General features: G+C 36.7%; 1 protein-coding gene across 1 annotated transcript in view; it reads left to right on the forward strand.

Moving 5' to 3' along the window:
- Positions 1–19,474, forward strand: part of LOC103497500 (phosphatidylinositol 4-kinase alpha 1) — a 28,548-nt gene extending 9,074 nt beyond the window's left edge. The window contains exons 8-26 of the mRNA XM_008459715.3: positions 5,220–5,388; positions 5,533–5,750; positions 8,839–8,997; positions 9,070–9,252; positions 9,785–10,321; positions 10,403–10,762; positions 12,067–12,281; positions 13,560–13,740; positions 13,904–14,037; positions 14,145–14,298; positions 14,489–14,755; positions 15,340–15,417; positions 16,067–16,114; positions 17,270–17,442; positions 17,528–17,723; positions 18,167–18,307; positions 18,451–18,659; positions 18,750–18,911; positions 18,993–19,474. Coding sequence (XP_008457937.2) covers positions 5,220–5,388; positions 5,533–5,750; positions 8,839–8,997; positions 9,070–9,252; positions 9,785–10,321; positions 10,403–10,762; positions 12,067–12,281; positions 13,560–13,740; positions 13,904–14,037; positions 14,145–14,298; positions 14,489–14,755; positions 15,340–15,417; positions 16,067–16,114; positions 17,270–17,442; positions 17,528–17,723; positions 18,167–18,307; positions 18,451–18,659; positions 18,750–18,911; positions 18,993–19,251 — 3,843 coding nt within the window. The 3' untranslated portion in view covers positions 19,252–19,474. The remainder of the gene's footprint in view (positions 1–5,219; positions 5,389–5,532; positions 5,751–8,838; positions 8,998–9,069; positions 9,253–9,784; positions 10,322–10,402; positions 10,763–12,066; positions 12,282–13,559; positions 13,741–13,903; positions 14,038–14,144; positions 14,299–14,488; positions 14,756–15,339; positions 15,418–16,066; positions 16,115–17,269; positions 17,443–17,527; positions 17,724–18,166; positions 18,308–18,450; positions 18,660–18,749; positions 18,912–18,992) is intronic.
- The last annotated feature ends 1,213 nt before the right edge of the window (positions 19,475–20,687 follow it).

The following is a 20,687-nucleotide window of genomic DNA, read 5'->3' on the forward strand; positions in this document are numbered from 1 at the left end:
GTGACAGGCACAATGGGAAACCAATCCCTGTCTGTAAGCATTGCAAGAAACAGTGATATATCAAGGAGCAGTGTTGGAAGTTACATGGTCGTCCCCCGAGGGTAAGAGACGCTCTAACAACGACAAACAGAACTCGGGGTGGGCTTATGTCAGTGAGTTTGCCAGCCCTTCTTAGCCATCTAGCGATTCCATTCTGACTACACTTGGAGCTATTGCTCAGACAGGTATATCTCAGTCCTTTAGTCTTATTGGTATTGATGGGAAGAACCCCTGGATCCTGGACTTTGGCGCCACAGGTCATTTGACAGGTTTCTGTGAGCCTTTTATGACCTACATTCTGCATGCTGGAAATGAGAAAATAAGAATTGTAGATGGCTCATTGGCTCCTATTGTCGGGAAGGGGCAAATTTCTACTTTTGAAAGATTAACCTTGCACAATGTGTCGTGAATTTTCTATAATCTTCTATCTATAAGCAAAACTATTGGTGGATTGAATTGCAAAGCAAAATTCTTATCAATTTTTTTTTTAGAACTTGAGCTCTGGGAGAATGATTGACGTGGCTCTGCATAGTAGGATACTCTATCTGCTTGATGATGATGCCTCCTCTAGTGGTAGTTCTAGGCATAGTCTTTTATCCTCATACTTTACTACTTTTGAAAAAGACTGTATGTTGTGGCATTTTTCTAGGCAACCCAACTTTTAATATATTAAGCATTTATTTTCTCTTCTTTTCTCTAAGGTTGATGTTTTTTCTTTAGCTTGTGATGTATGTGTTATGGCCAAATAGTATTGAGTCTCCTTTCCCTCACAACCATACAAGCCAACCTAAACTTTCACTCTTGCTGATAGTGATGTTTGGGGACCATCCAAGGTCACTACCTCCTCTGGAAAACAATGGTTTGTGACCTTTATTGATGACCGTACTCGTCTTACTTGGGTTTTCCTTATCTCTGACAAATCCGCTGTCACTTCTATCACATCGTATAAACGTAATTCAATACAAAGATTGCAATCCTACGCAGTGATAATGGTCGTGAGTTTCAAAACCACACCTTTAATAAGTTATTGTCGTTTAAAGGAATTGTTCACCAAAGTTCCTGTGCTTACTCCTCTCAATAGAATGGGGTTGCCGAGCAAAAGAACCGTCATCTATTGAAAGTTGCTTATCCCTTATGTTGTCTGCATCCCTTTCTATCTATGGGGCGTTGTTGTTCTTACTGCAACTCATCTCATCAACCAAATACCTTCTTGTGTTTTACACCTTCAGACACCCCTAGACTGCATTAAGGAGTCCTACCCTTTCACCAGTCTCATCTCTGATGTTCCCCTTTGGGTGTTTGGATGCACCACCTATGTTCATAGCCATGACCCTAACCAAACTAAATTCTTTCTTTGGGCACAGACTTGTGTATTTGTTGGGTATCCTTGCAACAACGGGGCTATAAATGTTCCCATCCATCTTCCCGTAAAAACTTTGTTACCATGGATATCATCTTTCTTCTGGATTGTCCTTTCTTTTCAGTTAACCTACTTCAGGGAGAGAGTGTGAGTGAAGAGTCTAACTATATGGTTCCTTTGGAGTTTACCTGTCTTACTGTAGTTGCCTCACCTGACCTAAGTCCCCCACAGTATAGTCCTACCTACAAATCAAGTTCCCTGGACAACCTATTATAGGAGGAATCTTTGAAAGGAAGTTGGGTCTCCTATTGTTCAACTGGCTCTGGTTCAGGATTCTGAACCTTTACGAGATCAAGGTATGACTGACTCTATTGACTCACATTTTAATAACAGTATCAGTGAGAATGACAGGTTCAAAAAGAATTCTACTAGCTCTCATACTGACAGTAAGGTGGGTGAAAATGACGAATCTGAGAATGACTGGTCCAAGAGAGCTGTCCCTGAAAATATGGTTAAGAAGGACAGTGTTGATGAAGTCATCGTAGACGAGGATACGATTGATAAAAATGAGGTCATTACAGAGTTCACTGAAAACAAAACCAAGCAGACCATCCAGGAAACATCAGTAAGTATGATCCATCCTTTAACCTCCCTATTGCACTGAAGAAAGGTACCAAGTCCCTGTACTAAGCACTCCATCTCTAATTATGTTTCATACGAAAACCTTTCACCTCAGTTCTCAGTTCACAGTTCAGGGCCTTCACTGTTAGCCTTGACTCTACCACAATACCCAAAAATATCCACCTCACCTTAGAGTGTCTTGAGTGGAAGACTGCTGTCATGGAAGAAATGAGAGCCCTAAAAAGAACAAGACTTGGGATCTCTGCACACTCCTCAAGGGGCACAAGATTGTGGATGCAAATGGGTATTCGCACTCAAGTACAAAGCAGATGGTACCCTCGATAGACATAAGGCCTGGTTAGTTGCAAAAGGGTTCAATCAGACTTATGGGGTTTTGACTATTTTGAGACATTTTTTTCCTTGTTGCAAAGGTAAATACTGTTAGAGTCTTGTTGTCAGTTGCTGTAAATAAAGACTAGCCCCTATATCAACTTGTTGTTAAGAATGCGTTCTTCAATAGAGATTTAGAAGAGGAAGTGGAGGAAGTGTATACAAGTCCTCCTCTAGGGTTTGAAGCTCTGTTTGATAAGCAGGTTTGCAAGCTTTGGAAGTCTTTATACAGGCTCAAACAACCACCGAGAGCTTGGTTTGACAGGTTCACCACTTTTGTCAAATCTCACACATGCAGTCAAGGGCCCTCCGATCATACTTTGTTCACAAAAGTCTCCAAGACTGGGGTAATTGCTATATTGTTTGTCTATGTTGATGGCATTGTGCTATCTGGGGATGACACTGTTGAAATCATCCAACTAAAAGAGAAGATGGGAGATGAATTTGAAATTAAAGACTTGGGGAATATGAAGTATTTTCTTGGAATGGAGGTTGCTAGGTCCAGAGAGGGCATCTCTGTGTTCCAGAGAAAGTACACTATTGATTTATTAGCTGAGACAGATATGATGGGATGTTGTTCTGCTGATACGCCCATTGAGTTCAATGCCAAACTCGGAAATTCAGGTGACAAGATTTCTATTGATAAAGGGAAATATCAACGCCTTGTGGGAAAGTTGATTTACTTGTCTCACACTAGGCTTGGGATGCTGTGATTGTGAGTACTATCAGTCAATTTATGCAGGCTCCTTATGAAGATCACATGGAGGTTGTTAATAAAATTCTAAGGTATTGGTAAAGGGATGTGGTTAAAGAAGATTGACTGAAGGTGCATTGAGGCCTCTATAGACTTTGACTGGGCAGGGTATATTGTTGATAAAAAATCCACCTCGAGATACTGCACCTTTGTATGGGGCAATGTCGTTACTTGGAGAAGCAAGAAGCGAGGAGTTGTAGCTAGAAGTAGTGTTGAAGCTGAATACAGGGCTATGAGTTTGGGAATCTGTGAGGAAATCTGGCTCCAGAAGGTGTTGTCTGATCTTCGTCAAGACTATGAGGTGCCTATGAAACTATTTTGTGATAACAAGGCTGCTATTAGCATTGCCAATAACTTGGTCCAATATGACAGAGCCAAACATGTGGAGATTGACAGACACTATCAAAGAGAGACTGGACAGTGGTAGCGTTTGCATCCCTTACATACCCTTGAGCCAACAGATTGCTAATGTATTATAAAGGGGCTCTTCAGACAAAACTTTGATTCATATGTTATCAAGTTAGGACTTTCTGACATTTACATCCCAACTTGAGGGGGAGTGTTAGAAATAGTGGGCTTAGGCCTTAACGAAAGCCCATGGGTAGTTAAGATTTACTTTGCCCTAATTTTTATTCTTTCAATTAGGTTTGTGTTGCCTATAAAATTCTCCCTTTCATACCTTTATGATTATCAGAAAATAACAAGAAACATATATATCATGGTTTTTGTCCATGTACTAGGATTTCCACGTAGATCTTGTGTTCTTTCTTCGTCTTTATTTTTCAATGCTTGGACAGGGTTTCCAGATGATGAGGGAAAGACAAACCATGGTTGATGAGCTGGGTAAGGAATAAACGACGGAACGTTTGGATTAGAGGAAAAAATTAGGTTGATCAACGAAGAAGGTACAGTAGAGTTTCAAATAGAAGGAGGTGGTAAGGTAACTGTGTGATCGAAGGGACCCAAGAAAGTTGCTTTGTTCCAGTAGTAACCAGAGGGTGCCTTTCATCATTAGCCGTTGAGCTGGAGGTAGGTGCCATTGGGAAGATGACGATATAATAAAAATTCTACAGCTCCGATACAGTGGTTGGTAGAGAGACAAAATCTTAAAAATAACAGAATTGAAATAATCCTCAGCATTGATACTGAGGCCTTGAGCTGTATTAAATAACTAAGGCCATCTGTACTTCAGCCACTGAAGGAAAATAAACAGAGAAAAAAGCATAATAAACAATATTTGAAACTTCCGATTTATATATATTTCAAAAGATAACATTGGTTTTTCTAACTACAAGAGTTTAATATGACATGATATTTACCAGGAATGCCTACCACAAGAGTTTTTAGTACCATGTGAAGGGTTTTTTGCTGGAAACCTGGGGTAAAAGGAACCACTAGTGCTTTAACGACTCCTAAAGAATGAGAATAATCGTAGGAGTTTCTTGGGAGAAACTTTTTTGTAATCCTTTTTGGCCTTCTGGGCTTGATGCCGCATCATCCATTGTATTTTCTTTCTTCATTTTCTTTTTTCAGTTTTTAGTTTTAAAGGAAGTAACTTGTTGTTATGTAGAAAGAAAAAAACTTACATAAACTTAATGCTTTTACCTTTTCTCTTAGAAATTTGTATAATTTTCTTGTGACAAGTTTTGTTAGGTGCGGACTGAAGTAGGAATTTCCCTCTTTGTGATGTCCTATCGTTCTCAATTGCAATTTTTCAATAGCAACTTGAAGAGCTCTTTTCTGCTCTATTTGTGATCTTCTTTGAAATAGGATTGGGCGTCAAGTCATCTCCTTATTTTTTATCTTCTTCTTGTAGTTACTTTCAATTGTGATCCTCCCATGTCCTATTCTCTAATATGTGAACGAACAGGCTTGAACGTACGTTCAGTGAAGACTTTGTCATTGGCAATGGGCTGTCACAGTCATAAATTTCTAAGCAATTACTCCTATCGAACTCTTTTGTTATAAACCCCTTGGAAAATATAACGTTGATGTGAAATGTTTAGAAGTATAGCCTATTTGGAGTTCTTGAAAAATAATTCATATCTTTCAAAGGTTGTTAGCACTGTTAAATGGCTTGAAGATGAATTGGAACTTAATGCTCTTCAAAACCCAGTTAGTCGTCAAGGAACTGCCAATGAGAAAGTCGTTCTAGCCCAAAGAGCTGCACTTGCTACTGCTTTAGGAGGGCGAGTTGATATCTCTGCAATGAGCACAATTTCAGGTTGTATTTCGTTTGACTTTAATGTTTACTTGATAATTTTAGCTCTTATATTGAGGACACAGCTTAAAGGGCATGTTTTTGTCCTTTATATAGATCTCCAGAAAATTAATCTTTCCTGGTTATTTATGCGCTTTGTTTGTACAGGTGTGAAGGCCACATATCTTCTTGCTGTTTCTTTCCTTGAGATTACACGTTTTAGCAGCAATGGTGGGATCCTCAATGGTAGTACAAGTGTGGATGCTTCTAGAAGTGCCTTCAGTTGTGTCTTTGAATACCTTAAAACTCCAAATCTTGTGCCAGCTGTCTTACAATGTTTGACTGCACTGGTCCATAGGGCATATGAAACTGCAGTATCTTGGCTGGTAAGTTATTGCGTTATGTAATGTATAGCTTTTATTATTACTTTCCTTTTCAAAAGGATTTTATACGAATCAATATCTCATTCTTTTGGCTGGATTAGTGTTCTGAAAAAATGGGAAACTATTTACAATAGTTCATTTAATGCAGCACACAAACATTTTCCAAGATCCCTAGAAGAACAAACTAGAAATGATCGTAACGGAGAAAAACACTTCTAGCCTCCTATTGCTAGTTTAAGATCATGTAGATAGGAGAGTTGGAGAATAAACGTCATTCATGGAAGAACACTCTACTACACTTATTGCTGGTAAAAATTAAAATATTTAAACATTTTCAATAGTATACAAGGAAAGGGAATAAGATTACTGTCAACCAATATTATATAATATGGAACAACAGTGATTGACATGCATGTTTCTGCATCTTTTGCTTTCTTACTCTGTTTTTCTAAGCTCGGTCAAAATTTGAATTAAATATAATGGTAGTAGTTGTGGTTATGAGAGACCCTTTGTAAGGCTGTTATGTTAATTGGTTTACTATAGAAGATATAGGGTACAAAAACTTTTGGAATTATATAGTTGTTTGATATTATTGGATGAAGTTTAATACAATAGTAATGCTGCCTTGTGCGATAAAACTTGGGGAGCATCCTACCCTTGAACTCTTAGTATTGTTGGATGAATTCTAATGCCATATATGTTATGGAAATTCTTTCTTTAGAACCTTTAGCTTCTTCTGCCATGACTTTAGTTCTTTGTGGTTCTCTTAAAAGGTTGGTTGGGAAAGTATTGGTGCTTGGTGTTTGGCTGGGGACATCCTTCTTCTCTTGTTGAATGACCCCTCTATCCAGTTGACGAAGTTGTTGAAGTTTGTTGTTTTCCCATTTTCTAATGGTTTTCTTGTTGGCTAACTAGAACTTTGTTAGTTGTTGGGTGGCAAATTGAATGTGGCAAAATTGATCTGTGAAAATTCTACCATTCGTGATGAAAAGCTTGGGAAGAAATGGCGCTCTCTCTTGGTTTCTTTCACTTGCCTATCAACTTCTTCACTTTTGTTTGTAAAAATGGAAACTTAAGAAGGGAGTAGCAGTTACAGGGGAGAAAACAATAATTTATTTGTTATTATTAGTTCATTTTTTTGGATCTAAGGTCTGAGTTCAAATCGGAGGAAATGTGATAATGCACTTGTTTTTATTAGTTTACCTTAGGAGCAATAGCTATGGCTGAAGGTCCTTAATCAAGCTTTTCCACCGCCAGCTGAACTCCAATCTTCAAAAACAAGTTGTAAGGAGTGTTTGGTTTAATTAAGGAAAAATTAGAATCAACATGGATCTAGTTCAGAGATTGTTACTTTATCGAAGGATGGATTTAAAAGAAGCATAATGGTTCTTTTGAGTGTCTTGTGTGGGATTGGATCAATTTTTTGAAGAATGATATAAAATTTCAAAGGCAATATGAAAAAGAATTCTTAAAGGACGATCGGTTTAGGAGATAGTCGCAAATGTTCAAGGGTCGTAAGGATACTACTTCAAAGAATGAAGAAATCGAAATGGTAAAATGTAGATGGATTTTTGGGTTCACAAAGAGATGGAATTTCTAAATTTTTGTTAGATTGAACTATAGTCGTCTTGAGGCTAAACCTTCATGATGGGTGGACAAAAATTTCAATTGCCTTAAAGGATTTATTATTTTCTTTTTATAGATATATGCTTAATCCTTTTCCACGAGGATAAGGCTTTTCTTAGTTGCAGTAAAACCGGAAAGAGATGCTTTATGTAAGTAATGAGGAAGGATAGGTTAAGTTAAGGAAGGATGGAATTCTGAGAAACACAAAATGCTTTATTTAATGACGAAGAGCAGGTCAGAGTAGAATGCTTTTGGTATGGTATCTGAAATGACCTCAGGTTGCTTTCGACTAGAAATTTATTTAGTCAACTTGATCTAGTTCCTTCGAGGAAAGATTTCACTGGCTTCATAATTATCTTCCTTTCATGAGGCTTAAAATCACAAGAGTTTTGGCAATTTAAGCTTCTATGGGAGAAAATGGCTTCAATCAATACTCTAAATAGTGTTGCAGAAAGGGCTGCTCATGTTGTTGGATGAAGGCCTGAGACGTTTGGTGCTTCATGTTTCTTTTATCGTTATTTTAGTTTAAGGTTTTGAGCTTTTATTATATCTTTCACATAGCACTGTGTTAGATACCTAGATTAGTATAGGGTTGGGGTATAAAGGTAATTAGCTAGGTGGTAGTTAGATGGTTACAAATAGGAAGTTGGAGAGTGAAGAGAGGGCATGAAGATTTTAGTAGAGTCAAGGGACTGCTATACTCCTTGAGAGAGAGGGGAAGCAGAAGGCCAGAGTTTTTGTTCTAGTCAATTCATATTGTAATTTCATATTAGATATCAATATAGAGAAATATTATATCAGTGTTCTATCATACTGTTCTGCTGTTTATTTATTTGCCTTTGAAGGAATTCTTTGTTATTATGCTTGTAACTTAATGGCGTAAAAGAATGTTTTGGTAATCATATTTTAGTTGCTTCTTTCGTTCTTTTCCCCCTTCTTTTGTTTGTCTTATTGATGAATGTCTCAAAAAGGAATTTATGTATAAATCTTATTGGATTTTTATTTAAACTCATAAATTTTGGTTAATATGTATTGGGAAATTTTATTGTTTTGTATAACAAATAACTTAAGGAAAAAACTTAAAATCAGCAAACAAAACAGAAGTATTCTTTAATTAAAGGACTAATATTTTGTTTTCGTAAAAGTATTTTAAAAGCAGTAATGTTAAGCTAGTGTTTTAGTTGAGAATGATTCTCATTTTTTCTGAAGAGTCTCTTCCGAAAAGTGATTTTTCCTTGGAATGTTTTTCTTTTTCCTCATAAAATTGATATTGCTGCTTTTGTGAAAAGGTGAGCCAGTGCGATAACTATGTAGAGGAGATGACACTATAAAATATCAAGAATGTACTTGTTTCCACTATTATCATATGCTTTATAATGGTTTGAACGTTTAACATTCTTTCCTTTCTGTGCCATATTGTTTTGTTGCTTCTAACCATCTTCTTGACTTTCTAATCTGGACTCAGGAAAAAAGGATCTCTGAAATTGGCAATGAAGCCACAGTTAGAAACTCAATCCTTAACGCCCATACATGTTTTCTTATAAAAAGTCTGTGCCAGAGGGAGGACCATATTCGAGAAGTAGCTGTGACCTTACTAACACAGTTCAGAGATAAGTTTCCTCAGGTAAAAGTCATGGGGTATTAGTTTTTTACCTTTTCATTATGAATTTAGATAAACAAAATTAAGTGCTTACAGGTTATGTGGAATTCATCTTGTTTGGATTCCCTTCTCTTCTCAATGCATAACCACTCACCAACTACCATTGTCAATGATCCTGCATGGGTAGTGACTGTTCGTTCTTTATACCAGAAGGTTGTTCGGGAATGGATCATCAGATCACTTTCACATGCTCCTTGCACTAGCCAGGGTCTCTTACAGGTTGGTTATTGTACTTTTCCTTCATGGGTTAATTTTTTCTTGCTTCTTTCATTCCTTGTTGCTGACAAACAAGGCATGCATATCTATGCTAATTTCCTGGTTTGAAGCAGATTGACTTTCCTGCTACCTCCGTTGAAATATCATTTCCTTTATATGTGTATCTTCTAGCTAGATTTTTCTTTTATTTCTAAAACATGAAAAATAAACAAAATAAATTTCTAATGAAGAGAGGAAAGGACTTGAAAAATGGGAATATGAAATAGATCGGCAAAGATGAGAATTATCGAAAAAGTTAAAAGAATCCCACTTGAAAAATATATGCTGATGAATGACCACTTTGATTAAGTGTAGGACAGTAGGAGTGATGAAAAGAGCATTGATATCTTCTATGATAGTTTTATAACATGGTTATTGTTTTAATCACGTGCTTGTTAAAAACAATATTTCTCTTTTTTGTTTTACTATTTTATTTTAAAGATTTCAGCTGTCTGATAAATCAGTTGCTTTCTATGGTATAATATGCACTATTCAGGAAATGCTTTGTAAAGCAAATACATGGCAGAGAGCACAACAGACTCCAGATGTGGCCTCTCTTTTATCTGAGATACGAATTGGTACAGGTAAAAATGACTGCTGGACGGGCATACAAACAGCAAATATTCCTGCAGTCATGTCTGCGGCGGCCGCTGCTTCAGGAGGGAACTTAAATTTGACAAAAGCCTTTAATTTGGAGGTCCTCAGTACAGGCATAGGAAGTGCAACAGTTAAGTGCAACTATGTGGGCGAGATTGCTGGCATGAGAAGGTTGTACAACACCTTTGGTGGGTATCAATCTGCTGGTCCAGCGCCTACTGGTTCCGGAATTGGTATTGGCCTTCAGAGATTAATAACGGGAGCATTTCCACAGGAGCCACAGGGTGAAGACGAATCATTCAATGCGATGCTGCTCCTAAAGTTTGTTCAGTCACTCCAAAAATTTGTTAACAATGCAGAGACAGGTGGAGAGATTGACAAGTCACAATTTCATGAAACTTGTTCCCAGGCAACTGCCTTCCTTCTAGCAAATTTGGTAAGATCTCATCTACTAAATTTTACACATCTATAGGTTGTCCATGTTTCCTTTACATTCACATATCACCACCTTTTCCAGGGTACCGATTCAAAATTCAATATAGAGGGCTTGTCACAACTTCTACGACTTCTCTGTTGGTGTCCAGCTTATATTTCTACGTCTAATGCAATGGAAACTGGTGTATTCGTTTGGACATGGTTAGTATCTGCTGCACCTCAACTGGGATGTGTGGTTCTTGCTGAACTGGTTGATGCATGGTTATGGACAATTGATACAAAACGAGGTCTTTTTTCTTCAAGAGAAGCTTTTTCAGGACCTACTGCGAAATTAAGACCCCATCTTTATCCAGGAGATCCAGAAATGCCACCTGAAATTGACCCTGTCGAACAAATAATTGCTCATAGACTATGGCTTGGATTCTTCTTTGACCGCTTTGAGGTTATGCTTATTCAATTTTTTAAAGGCTCTCCTGATCCCTTTTTTCTCCATGTATCATGGTATAAATAGATGCACATAATCTATTTAGATTGAGTTAACTTCTTTTTGAAAATGCATTCATGCCTGGATGTTAGCATATAGATTGAGTTAACTTCTTTTTGGGGCGAAAGTTAACATAAAGGAGCGGACAGCAAAGTGAGGTATATTGTAGTAAAAAGTTAGAGTGATTTTTTTGCTTTAATTAGCTTCATTTTTCTTTCTTCCTTTTCTTGATTAATCTTGCAACAATCTTTCCCATCCCATGTACGTGAATTGGAAAACCTTGTTAGGGGATATATATGTAAATAGGAGCTTAGTAGTTTTTTTATTCTTTATTGTAGTCTTATTATTAATAGCTTGGGCTTCCACTATCAACTTTAGTGTATAGAATAAGATGAGTTATTCTACTATATTTAGTCTCGCATTAACTTCCATTTAAAAAAATCGATGAATATGAATTCAAATGGAAGATATGATGAACTGAAGGGGGTCATTTCCTTTGTAACTCTCCACTGGCCATGATAATGGAAGGCAATGAAATGAGGTGATTGTCTGGTGTGGCTCCGAGAGAATTTGTGCCAATCTGCTAAAGGTTGATGGATGGAGATCAGTTGATATGGCGGCTTTTCTAACATGCCACCTTGTTTACCTCTTCCATGGCTTCTTGGTACCAAATCATTTCTTTGAAGAAGGCACATCGCCCATCAAGTCATGACCTTATTCATACCCCTAAGCAGAGAAATAGAAACTGAAGGGCTAGTCCAAGAGGAGTTAATGATTTTGCGTCAATTATCATGTGCTCAACAAGAAAACAATTCCAGAAAAGTTCCTACAAATACCTTATCTGGCCCGCAATGTCCAAATGCTATGAATTTGTTTGGTCAGTCACATAGTGGCCACGGTACTTTTCTGGAGTTACCTATCTGATTCACAATGGGATGTTTTTGGGAGATGCCTGATTTCACAAACAATTTAGATTCCAAATAACTATATTCTAATAGGACAATCGAATCAAACCTTATGAAGGATATTTTTTACATTCATAATATCTTCCCTTCTTCATTGTACACATATCGTAGATGAGTAGTCTGAGATTTTTATTAAATCGCATGATGAAGTGAAGCCGTTACAAGTCATCTCATATTTGACTGCTTGATGATGAATTTCAGTTACATATTGATCTTGATGAATATCAATTTCGAGTTCTTTTTGGCTGTTACCTGTCGACATAAAATAGTAATTTCTATCTTGCTTTTGTCACATAGGTTGTCAGATACCAAAGTGTTGAGCAGCTATTGCTCTTTGGTCGTTTGCTCCAGGGGAGCATGCAGCTCCCGTGGAAATTCTCACACCATCCAGCAGCTACTGGTTCTTTTTTCACTTTAATGTTTCTAGGGCTCAAATTTTGCTCCTGCCAGTCGCAAGTCAATTTGCAGAATTTTAAAGCAGGCCTTCAGCTTCTTGAGGACAGGGTTTATAGGTGATTTCTGTTCATTCCCTATTAATTGTACTGATATTTTCCATTTTGTTTTCTTCCATGCACAAGCTGCAATATATTACATATTATTTCGCTCGACTTTTCCTAAGTATATCAATTATTCATTTCCCACACCAAGATGTGTTTTCTGGAGTGGTGAGGCTCTGGACTGTGATCAGTGATCACCCTTGTTCCATTCTGTAGCCAATGCCATTCATACACGTTAAATTAACATGCTACTGGCCAAGCTTTAAGAAATAGTTATTGCTGTTGCTGTGTGTGTGTGTATGTGTGGTAGAAAACACATTAGTGTTTTCTGTTATTGGGATTTGTTGCCATTAGGAATTTGTGAGCAGTTTTCTTAATGTTAGAGTTTGGAGATTAGAACTCTTCTTTGAAGTGCTGTTTTTGTCACTACCTCGTCAAGAAGGAAGACTGTTGACCAATCAACAAAACCTAAAATCCTGTGACCCATCCAACGATTACATGGGTTCATGTACTTAATAGGCAAATAAATTACATGTTGCAATTTGTCATTATCTAAATCATAAAATCACATACCTATTCACCAAAATAAAGTAGCATGGTCAATAAAAGGGATTCGATATGTTGCCTCGAGTCTGTAGCTCAATTCAAAGTTGTTTCAATGTATTAAATCCCTTTTGTGGACCACTTTGGTGTAGTGTTTAGCAAAAAATGCGGTCATTTTATAAGTTCTCAATTGTTGGGTCCCCTGTCCTTCAGAGATATACAGGTTGCTATAGGTATGGTGAAGTACTTATGTAGTTATGTTACAAATATTTACCTGGAATGAAAGTTATTTGACCTACTAACTATCCTAAAATCTAAAGAAAAAGAAAAAAAAAATGCAATAATAGCCTTAAATGTTCCTACTTCATGCAAGGGAATTCTCCAGAGATACTTGGTTTACTAGTTAGCCTTCATGGGGAATTTATAGCCTAACTGAAAACTTCTCTGTTTTCTGTAGTGTTCTTTTATCCTTTTAGTCTGAACATACTATTTATTTAGAGGTGTAACTCAACTATGAACTCATACACTCCCTTTTTGTATACAATTGCAATTAGTAAAATTATTTTTGAATTTTCAACTTTATCCATTTTTCTATTCCCTTATGTTCCTTAATTTTCCATTGCCTGCTGTTCATTTTGGCCACTTCTTGCACTTCAATGTGAAAGACCTTGCATTTTATAGCTTCTGAATTCATGTGAACTAAATATTTTCTCTTTCTAAAGTTGATAATCTGATTGGTTCATGTTCCAGGGCATCATTAGGGTGGTTTGCTTTTGAACCTGAATGGCATGATATAAATAGTACGAACTTTGCCCAGAGTGAGGCTCAATCTGTTTCTTTGTTTGTTCAGTACTTATCAAATTACCTTAAAGATGGTTCACAAACGGATGTAAAAGGACAAGTACGTGAGAATGGGAACTTGGCTGACCAGGTAAGCTAGTTGTATTTGTAATGTAAGCTAGTCTTCTATTGTCCATGGCCATGCCCTCTTAAATTTTCTAAAACCCCTAAAGTTACTATTGTATGTATTCTATTGTAGCTTGAATTTTACGAGGTTAAGTAATTGTTTAAAAGAGGTATCTGAATATCTGCAGAACTCTTGTCATCCAGTCTGGGGTCAGATGGAGAATTATACTGTGGGCAGAGAAAAACGGAGGCAACTACTGTTGATGCTTTGCCAGCATGAAGCAGATAGGCTAGAAGTTTGGGCCCAACCAGTTAACACCAAGTGATGTCTAATCATAGTGTGCAAAATTTCATGATGGTTATATGACAGTGAAGTGCTTGATCTTATTAGTTGCATGAGCCTTACATTTACTTTTGTTTTTTTAATAGGGAAACTACATCCTCTCGACCAAAAATAAGCTCAGAGAAGTGGGTTGAATATGCTAGGACTGCCTATTCTGTGGATCCTCGGATTGCATTTTCTCTAGTTTCAAGATTTCCAGCTAACGTAACACTACGGGCTGAAGTGTCTCAACAAGTACAGGTAACTTCTTTTGTTAATTTTGCCCCATAGGAGCCTAATCAATTTCCAATAACATAACACTAGGGTCTGCTCTGCTTACATGTCCCAATTTTATAGATTATCAATTTTTTCTGCTTTATTATTCTCCTCTAACCGATACTTGATGAATGGATATTTACTAGTTTAACAATTGACCGGGTTTGTCTTGCAGTCTCACATATTGGATATCCGTTGCATACCTGAAGCATTACCATATTTTGTTTCCCCGAAGGCTGTTGATGAAAATTCAGTGCTTTTACAGCAATTACCTCACTGGGCTGCTTGTTCAATCACGCAAGCCATTGAGTTCCTTGCTCCAGCATACAAGGGGCATCCTCGTGTTATGGCTTACGTACTTAGGGTTTTGGAGTCATATCCACCAGAACGAGTAACCTTCTTCATGCCACAGCTAGTTCAAGCTCTGCGGTATGATGATGGAGTGAGTTTTAAACTTTGAAGGGATGTCCCATTGTTGTTTCATTGGCAATTTGTTGGTTTATTTGTCTCCATGGTTTGGGAAATTTGTAATTCATCTAGTGTTGCTTACTGCTTAGGGTTCAGTTGAAAAGTCTCATCTCACAAATAAATTTTTGTTTTAAGAGCTTGACCGTCCAGTCTTAAGCTCACCAGTCACCACAAATGTCTCACGCGGAAATTCCGGAGAAAGAATTTCCATGAAACACTCCAATGTCTCTTTGATAGTTCTAACTAGAATCCAATGAAATTGGACATGGAACTTGCACGAAATGTTCTGCAACTAGTTTGGCTACTGAAATCTTTAAATTATTTATTGGTTTCTGCATTCCCGATGTAGTTTACTATGCTAAAGCCATCAAAACAGAAATTATACTGGCATAATTTGCAAACTCGTAGAAACGTTGCTGGTTGGATTCTAGATCACTATTTTCAGACCCAAGTTCAATACAAGTTATGTCATCCCAGCTTTCATAGCGTATTTAACCAATACTTCTTTATTGTGCATATTTATCAGGTTTTTTTGAGTTCAATTTTCTCATTTTGCAGAAATTAGTGGAAGGATACTTGCTCCGAGCAGCTCAGAGAAGTGATATATTTGCTCATATTCTTATTTGGCATTTACAGGTTTGAAAAACTCTTCAGCAAATGCTGATGAGTCTCTTCTTGTTATTTTACTTTGCCTCTTTTACTGCATCTAATTTATTTATTTATTTTTGTTATTATTATTGTTTTTATACTTTGGGTTGGTGGAGTTGCTTGTAAATGAGAAACAGGTCGACTTCTTAACTAAATTGAATATGAACTCGAGGTTTGATCACTCAAATAAACGAATTTATATAAAATTCTCTCAAACTCGTATTTTTATTTGCAAGTGCTCAAACATTAGCAAATATTATCCAGCTTAAGTAATTGAACTTTGATCTTTTAAGAGTACTAGCTGTAAAATGTTTTTTAAATAGTCTTCCTTTTTCTTTCCTTGTTAGTCAAATTGTTCAACAGAAATCTTTATCTTCATGATCCGAATTTTTCCTCTAGAAAGCAAGTTATAGAAGCAATGTAACCTTTTTTTGCTGGTGTTACAACCCCCACTTCTTCCCCTGTTTTGGCCTCTTACATTGCCAACTAGTGATGAAATTGCCTATACTTCTGCTCCCTCCTTGTGGCTAGAGGCTAGAGTATAGCTAAACATATTGGTGGTTTAGCACAAATTAGTGTATGGTGTGAATTATAGGTTTTCATTATCTATTCAAATCATATACCTTTTGACCTGCAGGGTGAGACTTGTGAGCCAGAGACAGGGAAAGAAGCCACCTCTACAAAGGTATGGTCATACAGGTTATTTTTCCCTTCTTATTCTTTTCTTTTTTCTTTTTGCGTGTATGTGTTTTTCATTGTTGCTGTTTATGTTGAGCTCATTCTACCATCCATTTTTTTTCATTCTTCAATGACATTCCAGTATCACTGTTAAAAAACATTATGCATATTATCCATGTTCAGGGAAAAAGACCCACTCTCTATTCAACAAGGTTTGTTCATTCTTAGGTTTACCCATTGAAGGAAATAATGGCCATCCACTTATGTCTGTTTACTCAATCTCTTGTGGTAATGGAAAATAAAATTCATAATTGAAATCATTTACAATTGAAAATTCGATAAGAAGATAAATAGCAAGATATATTTGCTATTGTACTTTGAGAAGTACTTGTTGCACCCATCTTAAGGGATCCCTTCGACAACAAAGGGAAAAGTATTCTTTTTTAAAGGGAAGATTTTTCCATATGCCAATTTGTGATTAGGCACGCATTTAAGTAGGAATTCTGAGTTACCCAATTGCATTACCAGTCTGAGGGATCTGTTTGTAGGTTTGAATCCTTAGGAAGGCAGCTAGATTTGAATCTCAAAGGTAGGTGCAGCTCGGTTCCCAAGTATCTTTCTTGTACTTTATACTTACTATTATCAATCACTGGTACGAAATAAGTAGATACAGCTACGGTTTGATTCTATAGACTGCAATCATTTGTCCAGTGATCAATCTTTTATAAAGCCCTGATGCTGCTGATACTTTCCAAAATGTGGGAAACGAAAAGCATGAGGCCATATTCTTTTGACCTCAATGTATCATTTGTTAATCCTGAAGAACTAGAAAATGTTTGCAGCTTTACGTCGACTTATTTGTGTCTAACTTATTTGTTTAAAACTGCCAAACATAGTTCAGATGTAATGTCCAATATTGTCCCCTTCATGATTTTTGGATTTTCTGGGGTTTTCATACTTTGAACAAGACATGTTATAAGACGTATTATCCTCAGGTTGAATGCTAATTATGAACCACTTCATGCTTTTGGATCAAACTAGATGCATTCTTCATATTACGTGAAATTTGTCATAATGTAATTAGAACTGTATTTTTTGGGCCTTTGTTTTTATATAGTCATCCTTTGTGGTCATTAACTGCTATTCCTGGTGATAATTACAGAGTAATTCATTTCAAGCATTGTTGCCAGTAGTTAGGCAGCATATTATTGACGGTTTCTCTGGGAAAGCCCTTGATGTGTTTCAAAGAGAGTTTGATTTCTTTGACAAAGTTACTTCCATCTCTGGTGTTCTCTTTCCCCTCCCCAAAGATGAACGTCGTGCTGGTATTCGAAGGTAGATTTCTATTCTCAGACTCATGAAACTCATAATTCCTGTCTTGATTCGATCATTGCAGTTGAAATGTGCACTCTCAATTTAGGGAATTGGAGAAGATTGAAATGAATGGTGATGATCTCTATCTACCTACTGCACCTAGCAAGCTTGTAAAAGGAATACAGGTTGATAGTGGAATACCTTTACAATCCGCAGCAAAAGTTCCTATTATGATTACATTTAATGTGGCTGATCGTGACGGAGACCCTAATGATGTAAAGCCTCAAGCTTGCATCTTCAAGGTAAAGCCTATTCGCCTATTGTTTGTGTGAGACCTTGTTTTTGGCTTATTTAGAATTTTTTGTCCTAGTCACTTCCTCTGTTACTAAAAAGGTTTAGAGTTTAGATGATGGAACTATATGAATCAATGCGATCTTCTGTAATATAAAACTAGACGCATGATTAACAGGGTTTTACCAGTATGCCGGCATAGTTGCAAAATGACAGGGAACTCTGGACGCAATTATAGAATTAACATGCTAATAAGGCATTCAACCAAATACATACCAAAGCTCAATAATGTTTGTGGCACAGAAAAAGCAATGATTTATATTTTATGCCTTTGGTTGCGTGCATTGGAAATCTATTCTTTTCTAAACACCCCCTTCATTGTTCTAATTTTATTACCAGCTTTGGTTTTGGCCTTTATCTTTTGTAGCTTCATTACTCCTTTTTATTCCTCAAGGTAGGAGACGATTGCCGTCAGGATGTCCTTGCACTACAAGTTATATCACTTCTTAGAGATGTATTTGAGGCTGTTGGGCTTAATCTCTATTTATTTCCTTATGGTGTTCTTCCAACTGGTCCTGAGAGAGGTATAATTGAGGTCAGTTTCCGTCCTCTCATATAAAATGGTATAGATTTTGTGTCGTCCTTGATAAAACAATAATTTAAATCAATGTTGTCTAGCAGTGCCAGTGATATATTTGGTTGCTGTTCCCTTACTACTTGCTAATATCCATGTTACAGGTGGTCCCCAATGTCCGAAGTCGGAGTCAGATGGGTGAAACAACTGATGGGGGTTTGTACGAGATATTTCAACAAGACTATGGGCCTGTTGGCTCTCCAAGTTTTGAGGCAGCCCGTGAAAACTTCATTATCAGTAGTGCAGGTTATGCAGTAGCCAGCCTTTTACTTCAACCCAAGGATAGACACAATGGGAATCTTCTTTTTGACAAGTATGGTCTCTCATTCATCCCACTGAACCAATTTTAGATTTTCCCTTTAGAGCATGCAATTCTAATATATATACATTACATGTACTGTAGTTTGGGAAGGCTTATTCATATTGATTTCGGTTTTATACTGGAAACTTCCCCTGGTGGTAATATGCGTTTCGAGAGCGCACACTTTAAGCTGAGTCACGAAATGACTCAACTACTCGATCCTTCTGGGGTAATGAAGAGCGAGACTTGGAACCTGTTTCTCAGGTTGTTAGTTGTTTCTCTGTATTTATGATGAACCCTATATGAAAATTCTTATAGTGTAACTTATTCGGATGCCTCAAACAGCTTGTGCGTGAAGGGTTACCTAGCTGCACGTCGTTATATGGACGGGATAATCACAACTGTGGCATTGATGTTAGACAGTGGCCTGCCATGCTTCAGCCGAGGTGATCCAATCGGAAACCTTCGAAAGAGATTCCATCCCGAGATGAGCGAGCGCGAGGCTGCCAACTTCATGATCCGTGTTTGTGTTGATGCTTACAACAAATGGACGACGGCTGGGTATGACTTGATACAATACCTCCAACAAGGCATCGAGAAGTAAAAAAATCAAAAGGACAGTTTCTTTGGGATGGCATAAGAAGGTTTAGTCTCACCATTATTAGAAACTCTTCTCGTCTTTGTTGTACCAAACTTTTCATGGAATCTTGCTTTTTGAATCTTTGGAGAGGACAGTATGTAAAACTGACAATTGTGTCATGTGAATTCACAGTGGGATTCCCCCCATGCCCATTTTGTTCATTTTAAATTTCATTATTGTTCGTCTATTTTCACCTTTTCTTTTCTTGTCTTGTAATTTGAATTTCTATATAATAATTATAATATATATAATTCTTATAAGTTTATAATGCACCGAAAGAACACATCAATTGACATAAAGTATGTGCTTTTGATTAAGAGGTTAGAGATTTGAAGTTCATTCTAACAAATGGTTGAACTAAAAAACTCAACAAGCTACCTCAATTTCTTGAAGAAAAGTCGCTCACATAAAGAATGAGCAACCATTGTTTCAAAACATCCAATTTTATATCTACTAAAATTATTGTCACTTCTTATTTTTGCCAAAAGGTTTTGAATTTTTGTTCACTTTTAGGTACTTTTATACATAACACAAATATAAACAAGTATGAAATTTGTTACAAACAATGCTTGTTGTATTTTTAGATTTATAGATGAAAAATTTTATTTTTGCCTATGTGAACTAACCGGTTATCATTTTGTCTTTCCAATCTCATGCTCCCAATTTTTCGTTTTTTTTAGTCATGATACTTTCTCTAAATACCCTAAACCCCCCCCCCCCCTACCTATGATTGTTTAGGTTAATTCAAATAAGCAAACACATAAACAATTGAATTCTACACAAATCTTGGACAATCGTTCTAAAACAACCTTCATATCTTAAAAGTTTAAATTAAAGAAAATTTGCAAAAATCACCTTTGAAATTTAAATTGAAATACTATGGTAGTAGTAATAAACCATCAAACTTTTAAAAATGTCAAAATGTACTCCTTTTAAATGTGCTAAATCTTCAAACTACGAAAGAGGTAAAAGACAAATCCTCACGTGCACTTTCTCATAAATGTAAGAGTTGAATCCATATATTTTACTCCAAATCTCCCTCATATTTCTTATATCTCACCACCTTTTGATTTGGGGTTAACTTAAAAGGTAATTAGTGTGAGATTCTCCTTAGATGGAATTAATGCTAATATTATGTACACTATTTTTTTTTTATTGTTACTTAGGTTTATTAATGTAATTTGGAAATGTTCGTCTTCATTTTGGGAAGTTTCTATTTGTTAATAGGTCATTCTCGGACAAAGAATCATGAGTTTAGAAGATTAGGTTGTAAGACAAGAGTAAAACTAAAATAACAATCGTCATATGTGAGCGAGAAGAATGTAAGAAACAAAAGTAGAGGTAGGAAGAGACTGGGAAAAGATTAGAGAAAATTTGGCCGAGTGACTCAAGTGCCCGCC

This window comes from Cucumis melo, chromosome 11, assembly GCF_025177605.1.
Source record: "Cucumis melo cultivar AY chromosome 11, USDA_Cmelo_AY_1.0, whole genome shotgun sequence".
NCBI classification, from domain to species: Eukaryota; Viridiplantae; Streptophyta; class Magnoliopsida; order Cucurbitales; family Cucurbitaceae; genus Cucumis; species Cucumis melo.